The sequence below is a fragment of the Oncorhynchus gorbuscha genome, unplaced genomic scaffold, assembly GCF_021184085.1.
Source record: "Oncorhynchus gorbuscha isolate QuinsamMale2020 ecotype Even-year unplaced genomic scaffold, OgorEven_v1.0 Un_scaffold_1778, whole genome shotgun sequence".
Taxonomy (NCBI): Eukaryota; Metazoa; Chordata; class Actinopteri; order Salmoniformes; family Salmonidae; genus Oncorhynchus; species Oncorhynchus gorbuscha.
Window position 1 is genome coordinate 24,400 of NW_025746460.1, and position 12,662 is coordinate 37,061.

The 12,662-nt window shown below is 42.4% G+C and overlaps 2 protein-coding genes across 2 annotated transcripts in view; one reads left to right on the plus strand and one right to left on the minus strand.

The window, feature by feature from the left end:
* The first annotated feature begins 733 nt into the window (after nucleotides 1-733).
* Nucleotides 734-4,293, plus strand: LOC124024199 (protein mono-ADP-ribosyltransferase PARP11). The gene is made up of 8 exons (XM_046338198.1): nucleotides 734-875; nucleotides 965-1,099; nucleotides 1,229-1,349; nucleotides 1,576-1,660; nucleotides 1,861-1,924; nucleotides 2,219-2,349; nucleotides 3,692-3,843; nucleotides 3,952-4,293. The coding sequence occupies exons 2-8, from the start codon at nucleotides 965-967 to the stop codon at nucleotides 4,248-4,250; spliced, it is 987 nt and encodes a 328-aa protein (XP_046194154.1). The 5' UTR covers nucleotides 734-875; the 3' UTR covers nucleotides 4,251-4,293.
* A 4,665-nt stretch (nucleotides 4,294-8,958) lies between these two features.
* Nucleotides 8,959-12,662, minus strand: part of LOC124024195 (protein O-mannosyl-transferase TMTC2-like) — a 52,688-nt gene continuing 48,984 nt past the window's right edge. The window contains exon 11 of the mRNA XM_046338194.1: nucleotides 8,959-10,270. Within this exon, the coding sequence (XP_046194150.1) occupies nucleotides 10,088-10,270 (183 nt within the window). The 3' untranslated portion in view covers nucleotides 8,959-10,087. The remainder of the gene's footprint in view (nucleotides 10,271-12,662) is intronic.

Consider the following 12,662-nt stretch of genomic DNA (forward strand, 5'->3'; position numbering starts at 1 on the left):
TTGTTTTCGGGGCGGGGGGGTTGAACAATTGTCTTTTCTTAGTGAGGATTATACACATCGTCAGGAGATTTCAAGAATACAATCCGTTTGGATTAGAAGGAAATGCACACATTTAGAAAAAATCGTAACTAGCAGAATGAGTGAGTTCCTCCAGTCTTGACTGGAACATCATGGACCAGTGACAACAAAATGAAGAAAGGACCTACGTTTTGTGTTGCATACAGTTGAAGTCGAAAGTTTACATACACTTAGGTTGGAGTCATTAAAACTTGTTTATCAACCACACCACACATTTCTTGTTAACAAACTATAGTTTTGGCAAGTCGGTTAGGACATCGGTTAGGACATCTAATTAAACAATTTAAAGGCAATGCTAATTGAGTGTATGTAAACTTCTGACCCACTGGGAATGTGATTAAATAAATAAAAGCTGAAATAAATCATTATCTCTACTATTATTCTGACATTTCACATTCTTAAAATAAAAGTGGTGATCCTAACTGACCTAAAGCAGGGAATTTTTACTAGGATTAAATGTCAGGAATTGCGAAACTAAGTTTAAATGTATTTGGCTAAGGTGTATGTAAACCTTCGACTTCAACTGTGTATGCAAAACAAGTCTGACTTTAAAAAAAAATTCAACTTTATTGGTGACTCAGACGTTCCATCCAAAAAGCTGATTTATTTGAATCCACAGGTGAGCGTAATACTCCAGACTTTCAGACAAGGACGTCCTCCTTTAAGAGGGTGTGGTTTGACTGGTGTTTTTACTACAGCATGTTCAAGCAGTGCTGAACCAGGTCAGGAGTGGCAGGCGAATCTTGGATAGCTACAGTACCATTCACCTTTACTACAAAACAAAACCTCAGGAGAAGGTAAAGTAACGTTTCCCCTAGTATTTTTCAAGCCAAATTGAAGTGGTGTTTCAGTAAATAAGATGTGTGGGTTTGCTGTCCTGATGTAGATGTGGGCTCAATCAGAAAGCAGTTCAGAAGTTGAGGACATGGACACCTCAGACATGCCTGTTATGACAGATTACAAAACAAATCCATGGCATTGGTTCTACCTGGACACGAGGGGAACGTGGCACATGTTTGAGGTAGCTGTCTCTTTTGTCAGTCTAGAGTTAATCTCCCACTACGACGTTGACTTGACGTCTGTGCCCAGTGGTCCATCTCTTACACGTTTGAGACTTTGCTTTGTCTTATAAATGGTGTTTTTCTGTCAGAATGATCACATGGAAAGAAACTCTCTGACCAGTCAGGACATTGAAAGGTATTACACAAGAAATCCAAAAGGAGTCTTACAGATATCCACATCCAGAGGCATCAACAAGCTGGATTTCGCTGGTATTTACTTGATTCCTTCTATCAACCCGTATCCACAATAATATCATACAGTATTTATTTTCACATCAAAGGTTTTATGTTGTGAACTGATAGCACTGACTATGTTGTGAACTGATAGCACTGACTATTTATGTTGTGAACTGATAGCACTGACTATTTATGTTGTGAACTGATAGCACTGACTATTTATGTTGTGAACTGATAGCACTGACTATTTGATTTCCAGAGATGGTTCTGACTGACATCAAAACAAGGAAGCAGACGCCAATCAAACGATCCAACAACACTCACAACACTGGGAATAGTGGAAGGTGAGACTTTAGATTTGTCACTTGTGATCACTGGGGTTCAATACGTTATGGAATTGATCCAGATCAAACATGTCTCTGAAATGTATTGCTCCACCTTTAGGCAACACATACTCTCACTTACTGAGAAATGAAAGTGAAACCAACTCACTGGTGGTTTGGTTTCTTTTAACATAACGTTGTGTATTTTGTTTCTCGTTTAGATGCTCTTGTGTGAGTTCAGTGCCCACACACTGGGAAGCGGTGGACCCCAAATACCCCTATCAGGTGCAGATAAAAATAAAGTTAGAAAACGAAAACAAATGTACTACATCTCAGTCTTTGTCATCTCTTTTTTATTTATTTGGGAACACAAAGCAATATATGTCCAGTGCAAAATGGGATCATCTAAAGGGCAAGTTGTTGCTGACTCAATCAAATCAGACGTTACAAGTAGTATCTAGTATATATTCAAACCTTAGTCTATTATTCTGCAATAATATAACATGTTTGTTTACTTATCATTTATCCTGAGTTTGTTTGTACTCTGAGTATGATTTCATTTCCATCATTAACCCATAGGTGTTCTGTCTGAAGAGAGACACAGCTGAATATAATTATGTGGCAGGCTGCTTAAAGGATGGGGAACTAGACAGACGCATCAAATCCATCTGTAGAATACAGAACCTGGACCTCTGGGAGTTTTACTGTAGGTAAGAGGAATTCTAATTTACATCATCATCATCATCATAATAGTATTATAATTTCTCCAGAAATAGATGGATGTAGTACAGTATACATTTCCTATCTAATTTGGTGGTATTCTATCACTATTAGTATTGTATTCACCATTGTAAAAACTATTGGTCGCTAAATCTGGAGAAATGACGGACCATGTAAAAAACTGTTGGTCACTAAATCCGGCCCACGTGAAAACGGTCGGCTGGTATGCCCTCACCCGCCTGAGCGGTCGGCTGTGAATGCCCTCACCCATCTGAGCGGTCGGCTGTGAATGCCCTCACCCGTCTGAGCGATCAGCTGTGAATGCCCTCACCTGTCTGAGCGGTCGGCTGTGAATGCCCTCACCCGTCTGAGCGGTCGGCTGTGAATGCCCTCACCTGTCTGAGCGGTCGGCTGTGAATGCCCTCACCCGTCTGAGCGGTCGGCTGTGAATGCCCTCACCTGTCTGAGCGGTCGGCTGTGAATGCCCTCACCCGTCTGAGTGGTCGGCTGTCCGTCTGTCTGTTGAAGCCACTATGGAAAATGCTGTGGTAGCGTGTGCATGCAAAAGACTGTTTACCAAAACAACAATTAAACCACTTCTGCAAAAGTACTTGTGCAACCAATGCAATAACACTTTTGGCTGTACGGAATAATACTACATATGATAAACAATAGGCAAAGCAGTATTGGCAACTTGAACATTACAGAATAGTAACAGCCACACAGTAGAACATATGTCTGAAAGCTATCAAAGTAACAGTAAGTAATTAATGGTAATTAACCATTATTTTTGGGGCTCCCGAGTGGCACAGCTTTTGCGGCGTCACTGCAGACCTTGGTTTGATTCCAGGCTGTATCACAATTGGCCGGGATTGGGAGTTCCATAGGGCGGCGCACAATTGGCCCAGCGGTGTCCGGGTTAGTGTTTGGCCGGGGTAGGCTGTCAATGTAAATAAGAATTTGTTCTTAACTGACTTACCTAGTTAAAAGAAGGTTAAATAAAAACATTTAAATTTCACAGCATGTAAAACCCCTAATGAACCCCCTGCATTTACAATACACACACAACATTCAGACATTCGTGTTACTGTCGACAACTAAAAGTTGTCAGAAACATGCGTCTTCTCCCTTCGGACTACGATAATGCTCTGACCTGAGTGGGCGGGTGCAGTGTCCAGATGCTCATATGATGGTTGAGGGATAATTTGGGTCGTCTGAGCAGCCGAACTAATGGGACTGAAGGGAAACTGAAGGGACTGTGAGGGGAGTTATGTAGAGAGGAGAGGAGCAGGAAGGCCTTTTTTACAACCATGGTGATTTGTCTTTTTAAAGGAAAAAGATTCAGTTGGGAAGGATTCAAGGTGTTACAGAGGTCAAGGAGGAGAAGCTGTTTCATGGAACAAAAGTCAGCAACGTACACTCAATTTGTACATACAATTTTGACAACAGGTTAGCTGGTATCAACGGCCATATTCTTGGAAAAGGTAAGTGATGATGAAACAGGCTATAAATTAATATAGTGTGTATGACAGCAGGTATAATCTCTCTGGTACAGTAACCCCATTATTACCCCTCTTCTTCCTTTTATGTAGGAACCTACTTTGCAAGATTTGCCTCATATGCAGATAAGTACAGTCCATGGAACACTGATCCAGTACCTCTGTTTGGTGAGGCACCACAAGGCTTCAGTAGCCAAAAGACCAAAACAATGTTTCTGTGCAAGGTGATAGTTGGGAAAACTACACTGGGAAAGACAGATTACCTCAAGCCTGATGACAAAAGTGCTATCAACTTCCATGACAGTTGTGTGGACAATGTCATGTATCCCAGAATTTTTGTCATATTTGATCCCAATCAGATATATCCAGAGTACTTAATTCAGTACTATTGAAATAAAGATGGAGACCTACAATGAGTTGCCATGTGCAATATGAACTGTCAGCCTGTCATTTTAAACAGTGGTCCATTCTCAATGGAAATCATTTCTAGTACGATGGATTGTGTAATAGGCTATTGCGGTGGTGTCGGAATAGGGCGGCGCTCAGGGGCTGTGTGTAACGGCGTTCGTCTGTTGAAGGAAGAGAGTTGGACCGAAATGCAGCGTAGTGGTTACTCATGACTTTAATGAAGGAAAACGGAACGATACATGAAATAACTCATAAATACAAAAACAACAAACGGAACGTGAAACCTATTACAGCCTATCTGGTGAACACTACACAGAGACAGGAACAAACACCCACAAAATACAAAGCGAAAGTCAGGCTGCCTAAATACGGTTCCCAATCAGAGACAACAACAAGCACCTGACTGATTGAGAATCGCCTCAGGCAGCCAAGCCTAACAACACCCCTAATTAGCCGCGATCCCAAATAATACAAACCCCAATACGAATACAACATATAAACCCATGTCACACCCTGGCCTACCCAAACATATAACAAAAACACAAAATACAATGACCAAGGCGTGACACTGTGGGTGTTTTTTATTTTACCTTTATTTTATTAGGCAAGTCAGTTAAGAACAAATTCTTATATTCAATGACGGCCTAGGAACAGTGGGTTAAGTGGCCGGGATTTGAACTTGCAACCTTTCGGTTACTAGTCCAATGCTCTAACCACTAGGCTACCCTGCCGCCCCCTACCCTGAGTGAGAAAGACAAGGAGGAGAACCAACGAGTCAACACAGCCCTCTTCAATATCAACGCATTGTGCCGACAACATGAAAGAGCCATTCCAGACTCTGACGTAGGAGGATTTTGAAAGTTACTCGTTAGCCAGACTCGTTAGCCAGACTCGTTAGCCAGACTCGTTAGCCAGACTCGTTAGCCAGACTCGTTAGCCAGACTCGTTAGCCAGACTCGTTAGCCAGACTCGTTAGCCAGACTCGTTAGCCAGACTCGTTAGCCAGACTCGTTAGCCAGACTCGTTAGCCAGATTCGTTAGCCAGACTCGTTAGCCAGACTCGTTAGCCTACAGTAGGAAAGGTTGTGGCCTAGTAAAAAAAGATTTTCAGAGCACTGGCAGTAGAGGTCGCTGTTGACCTTGATGCGCACCTGTAGGCCCCTTTCCATGTTTGAAGATGAGATGCTAAAATGCTCGCTTTCTGTCGACTCAGGGCAGTCACTCCGCTGTACTGGAATGGAATTAAAACTTCAAATGAATTGGACATGTCCATTTAATTTTTTGTTTTGTTTTTATTTTGCATATTTTCCTTGAAATCACTTCAGTGTTTGGTAAATTATAAGTTTTCACTGTGACTAAACCACAACATTTATTTGAGTTCAAACCATTTCCTTGTCAGGCCAAATGTTCACTTAAACAGTATGCACACAGTTTAAACCAAATCAAGCCTTGCATTTCATCACAACAAGCTACATATAAACAAATATCACACAAAAAATGAATTTAGTAAATGTTAGGATACCTCTGTCCTAAACTGTTCAGGTGAGGTGACAAATTATTTCTGTTCTCATTGGAACAAGCATGGAAGTATAGAAACATCTGAAATACAACCTCTTCTGAAAGGGTTTGACTTTGCAGGTCCTAAAACAATCAGGGCAGGTTTCCCAGACTCAAATAAACATCCCGGACACAGAGTAAACCTAGTCCAGGACTGAGGGTTTCCCGGACACAGAGTAAACCTAGTCCAGCACTGAGGGTTTCCCGGACACAGAGTAAACCTAGTCCAGGACTGAGGGTTTCCCGGACACAGAGTAAACCTAGTCCAGCACTGAGGGTTTCCCGGACACAGAGTAAACCTAGTCCAGCACTGAGGGTTTCCCGGACACAGAGTAAACCTAATCTGTAGAGTCTTATTATCAGTGTCGATGCAACATGGCATTCAGCATGAAATTCACCTTGAACAGGATCCTCATTTCTACATTACCGGACAGTTTTTGCTGCTGTGTTTGAAGTGCTGTTGTTGGACTGAAAATGGCTCCTCCGGTCCTCACATAGTGAGGTCAGCCACACGGAAAGGAGGAAGAGAGTGCATCAAAGCTGAACTCACGTAACCTGGGAAACACAGATTCACATTGAGATGGAGCCACACTGAGAGACCTAGACCACTCTATTTCCTCTCTCTACAGGGGTCGGGAGACACTTTCATGTTACTCTGAATAGTTTATCACATTGAAGACACTATGTTGTGTGTGTGATATATATATATTTGGGCTACTAGCTGTATCTCTGACATTTTGATGACTTTTTTTCAGCTCTTGTTTGTTTTTTCTTGGCCTCCTCCACTTTCTACCCATATTGCCTTTCAGTCTTGAACTTTAGCTAAACCTTTTCCCATTGAAAAGAAGGGCTATTGCTCCGTTACCTTATATTTCCCAGGCAATGTTGATGAAAAGTGTTCAAGTTGGACGAAGCCACAATGCTAATCCTCAATGGAGATCCTTCGCTCCTTCAAAGGTATGATGTTACACAATAGATAATAAATATGTAATGTTCCCCTATTCCATGTACCTACCCTATCACTCCTAATGGCAGTCTCTCAGTCCAACTGTATCACTCCTAATGGCAGTCAGTGTCTCTCAGTCCAACTGTATCACTCCTAATGGCAGTCTCTCAGTCCAACTGTATCACTCCTAATGGCAGTCAGTGTCTCTCAGTCCAACTGTATCACTCCTAATGGCAGTCTCTCAGTCCAACTGTATCGCTCCTAATGGCAGTCTCTCAGTCCAACTGTATCACTCCTAATGGCAGTCAGTGTCTCTCAGTCTGACTCTACCACTCCTAATGAGTGTCTCTCAGTCTGACTCTACCACTCCTAATGAAAGTTGGTGTCTCTCAGTCTGACTCTACCACTCCTAATGACAGCGTCTCTCAGTCCAACTGTATCACTCCTAATGGCAGTCAGTGTCTCTCAGTCTGACTACCACTCCTAATGAAAGTCAGTGTCTCTCAGTCTGACTCTATCACTCCTAATGACAGTGTCTCTCAGTCCAACTGTATCACTCCTAATGGCAGTCAGTGTCTCTCAGTCTGACTCTACCACTCCTAATGAGTGTCTCTCAGTCTGACTCTACCACTCCTAATGAAAGTCGGTGTCTCTCAGTCTGACTCTATCACTCCTAATGACAGTGTCTCTCAGTCCAACTGTATCACTCCTAATGGCAGTCAGTGTCTCTCAGTCTGACTCTACCACTCATTTACATTTACATTTAAGTCATTTAGCAGACGCTCTTATCCAGAGCGAAAGTCGGTGTCTCTCAGTCTGACTCTACCACTCCTAATGACAGTGTCTCCTGACTCAGTCATACCCTGTTAAATATTTACACCCTGGTGTGTTCAGAGTCAGGCACTTCATCATAATTCCCTTTTGATCTTTGTCTGATTCGTCAGTAGCTCAAGCCCTGGCAGAAATGAGGATTGCCCCTCCAAAAGTAGTCCTCATCAATAGTTTGCTTTCACATGGATTTGTCTACTTCCTGTGTTCAGAGTTGCATGTGTGTGTGTTGGTCAACATATTGTCATATTTTGAAGAGCTGCATGTATACTCTCAAACTAACACACCAGAGGATGTTCTCTAAAATGGATGAGATAGGAATCATCTCTACTCAACCCTAACTCTCTCCTCTTTGTCAAGAGGTCTCCATGGGAACTAAGAGTAGTCAAGAGAAGTGTAGATAGAGAGATGTATTACTAAATTATTCACAAGATTCCCCTCCCTCTGAAGTCAGAAGATTCTAACTATTTTCGACAGAATTCCAGTGTCTATTGGGACCAACTCAAATGAAGACTTTGAAATGGGTGTCCTTTCTATCAAATGTAGATGTGAAATGGGTGTCCTTTCTATCAAATGTAGATGTGAAATGGGTGTCCTTTCTATCAAATGTAGATGTGAAACTTTCAAATGTAGATGTGAAATGGGTGTCCTTTCTATCAAATGTAGATGTGAAATGGGTGTCCTTTCTATAAAATGTAGATGTGAAATGGGTGTGCTTTCTATAAAATGTAGATGTGAAATGGGTGTGCTTTCTATAAAATGTAGATGTGAAATGGGTGTGCTTTCTATAAAATGTAGATGTGAAATGGGTGTGCTTTCTATAAAATGTAGATGTGAAATGGGTGTCCTTTCTATAAAATGGAGATGTGAAATGGGTGTCCTTTCTATAACATGTAGATGTGAAATGGGTGTCTTTCTATAAAATGTAGATGTGAAATGGGTGTGCTTTCTATAAAATGTAGATGTGAAATGGGTGTCCTTTCTATAACATGTAGATGTGAAATGTTAAATCTCTAGACAAAATCTGATGATGCCACAATGAATTAACCCACTCAAGGTCTGAAGGTGTTTTTTTATTATGGAATACAGGGAACATAATTAACATGAATTATATAATAATGAACAGGACAAAAATCTACAAATCCCCCATCTTTTAAACAAACACAACCATCTTTTTTTTAAAGAACTCTTACCATCAATTAGTAAACTCTTTCACTGCTAGCAGAGCCTGGTTGACAGTAGCACACCACCTGATATCCCTGAGCAGGGACAAATTGCTTAAGAACTCCACTTGTTTTTTCTGTAGAATTAGATCAACCCGTGTGTGTGTGTGTGTGTGTGTGTGTGTGTGTGTGTGTGTGTGTGTGTGTGTGTGTGTGTGTGTGTGTGTGTGTGTGTGTGTGTGTGTGTGTGTGTGTGTGTGTGTGTGTGTGTGTGTGTGTGTGTGTGTGTGTGTGTGTGTGTAGGTGTTGGTGTTGACACAGACAGTAAACGCAAATCAATAAGTTAATAATCTTCTGATGAAATAAAACCTCTTAATTATTATATTACAATAAAATAGATAACATGCATCAGGAAGAACTTGTCTGCTGGATATCCTGATACATAAGACAATGTACACCTTTAGCACAGTCTAAAAATACCTACTGTTGGGCGTGAATAAATGTTGTGCCTTGGATATGTTGGCATCCTTGATGGAATAATTTGTAGTTTTTATAGTTTTGTCTTATTGGACTATTGGAAATTTTTCTTGAATTTATCACTGTCATGATAAGCGCAGGGCAACTTTATGTGCAATCAGCATGAAACCCAGACCGTACTATACTGTATGTAACGCAAATATTCAGGCCAACTTGTTTATCGTGCATCAACAGCATGTACAATGTTTGGCCCCCAAAGCCTTCATGATATCATCAAATGGAGTAGAATTATGACTTCTGTTCCATAGTCACATCCTAACTCAAATTAAGTTATTTCGGAAAACACACAGGTCTCGGAGGGAGAATTTAAAATTAAAGTAAATAAATAAAAAATGGGCCCAGAGAAACGAGTCATCACATAACCCTCAGCTTTCGTCTTATTGAGGACTATCCCAGACTATCCCAGTCCTTGCCTTGTGTCCCAGACTATCCCAGTCCTTGCCTTGTGACCTCAGTAAGACTGCCTCTGAGTAGCCAAGGGTTGTCATCCTTGCTGTGTTGACTTGTGTAGCTAACCTCTCCCATCCTGATGTGACTCGACTGTCCTTCGGCCCAGCTCAGGTCGTCATATCGGACCAAGAAACCATCAGTCCTTCCCTTACTATGTTTCCAATGAGACTACTGATCTCAAACAGATTGGGTTGGACTCGGTATTCATCCCTGGGGCACACCAATCCCCTGGTCTCTATTTGCTCCATTCCGGGGGTTTCCCGCCTCTTTTTAGGTCCTTCACTCCTATTAAGGGGACCTCACTTGGGGCAATTTCCTGGTTTCCTGTGTCTTTGAGGGTTCAAGGCCCCTGCGTGGTCCTCAGACCCTGCCTCTCCATGATGTTCCACAACTTGCGCAGGTTGGACTGGGTGATGACATCATCAGGCTTGAGCTGCAGCGCCCGCAGGTAGTTGGTCTCCGCCTCAGGCAGCCGCCCATTCAGGTGGAGGATGGCGCCCAGATTCATCAAGGCCGCCGGGTACTGGGAAAGCGGGAAACCGAGGGAATGAGGGAGAGAGGAAAGGGAGAGGGACATAATTAACGTTTGCGTGTTACACTGTGGATTAGGTGACGCTCTGACAAAATTAAGTCTTTAGAAAGATATTGCTGTTGCTCAAAAGAATGTGGTTAATGGCTGGTGGGGTCAAAATCTTGTTGATGTTTGTGGTTTCCGGAGGTTGCTCAAATGCCAAGTGTTTATGTCATGCCGGGTCAACATTTATAATGATGTTAGCAAAGTCCCTAAGGAGTGGGAGGCTCTCTTCTACGATGGATAGGTCTAGATGCAGTATAGACTGTTTGTCTGGTTGGTAAGGTTGTCACGGTACCAGTATCACAAAATTCAACGGTATTGTGACAAGGAAACAAAACATGTAGCCAGGGGTACAACTTTCACTGGAGATGGGGGCACGTCTCCTCCACATTCTGAAATTGCCTTTTTGTCCCCCCCCTCCCCTGTTTTATAATTGTAATGTGATACAAAATAAGGCAACGGTGTACTTTAGGACCATGCGGATGCCTCCAAGCGGTCGGGGTAGGCTTTTTGGAGTGTTTATCCGAAATAAATATGTTGATATTATAATCATGTCGCCCCCACTTCTAAAACTAAAGTTGCGCCCCTTTATTTCTTTCGGGGGGGGGGGGACTGTGGGAGGGGTTTCAAATGGTTGAGAGACAGCTATTGGGGAACTGTGGGGGAATCTTGGAGGGTTCGGGTTTCACAAGATTGTGCTCATGAAAAAGGAAACTATGACATATATTTTATATCACTATCATGCACACGCACCCTCACACAAGGATGGCCTTATTATTATTCGACCATGCTGGTCATTTATGAACATTTGAACATCTTGGCCATGTTCTGTTATAATCTCCACCCGGCACAGCCAGAAGAGGACTGGCCACCCCACATAGCCTGGTTCCTCTCTAGGTTTCTTCCTAGGTTTTGGCCTTTCTAGGGAGTTTTTCCTAGCCAACTGTGCTTCTACACCTGCATTGCTTGCTGTTTGGGGTTTTAGGCTGGGTTTCTGTACAGCACTTTGAGATATCAGCTGATGTACGAAGGGCTATATAAATAAATTTGATTTGATTTGATTTGATTTGGCTCTGTGGGGGAAAGACTGATACATGTTTGATAGTGTCTTGATGCTGTATTGTTTGTCCTTCATGTTCTAATACTTTAATGTTACCCCTTCCTTGTGTTTTTTGTAATAAATAATTATTTAAAAAAATATTTCAAAATATTTCAAAAGTTGGCCATACTTAATTTCTTGAGGAAAACAGTCGTTGGAAACAAGCAACCTTATGTTGTCACCCAGAATCATGTTTCTTTTCTAAGCTATAGCTAACAATGTTACATACAGTCATTTTTTTTAAAGGACTAAATAGTTGAATCTGCTTTGTGTTTTCCTTCGTGATAACCCTACTGGATAGGTCTAGATGCAGTATAGTGATCAGGTAGTCTCAGAAAGTACATGCCCTTGAATTCAACTCCTGGCAAACTCTTTCAAATGCACCCTCCCATAAGACCTCTATTTAATGCAGATTCTCATATGCAAGACGTTTTACAGGAGACCTGCCAGGTTTTTCCTATGGATTAAAAGCGAGGCTTTCTTAACTTAACTTGAAGCTGAGCTAATTAAATGGCCATTAAATTATCCCATTTGACCTCGCAGTAGCTGGTCTGATTTCAGAAAGAGTTTTTACCTTGACGGAGCTGTGGTGTATTGACCTTTGTGTAGGTGTGTGTATGCACACGTACCTGTGTGTGAGTGTTTGTGTATTAGTGAAAGTGAGCACATGCACAGTATCTGTGTTTTTAAGGGTGCTGTTTAATCAAATGGCCCTTTGATGTGGCCAAGTGAAATCACAGAGTCGTAACTGAGTATGGAGGGAAGGGATCTCTAGCCTGGGCTCCGGAGCCCTGCAGTATGCCACCGCAAACACACCCAGATCCCAGTCCCACCTCTGGCTCTCCAGCACCCTCCAGACTGGACATTTCCACATGCCTGTGAACCCGACTGTGGGGTCAGGGCTGAAGGAGTTGAGATGCAACTAAGACACAGGAGACACCATGGCTCTCTATAGGCTGAAAGTGTTTTTCCCAGATAAACAGCACCCAGGGTGAGACACAGGAGACACCATGGCTCTATAGGCTGAGCAGACAGAGGCTGGTGGAGAGATTAACGTCCTCTAGCATTGTAAACAGCACCCAGGGTGAGACACAGGAGACACCATGGCTCTCTATAGGCTGAGCAGACAGAGGCTGGTTGTAAAGCATTGTAAACAGCACCCAGGGTGAGACACAGGAGACACCATGGCTCTCTATAGGCTGAGCAGACAGAGGCTGGTGGAGATAGATTAACGTCCTCTAG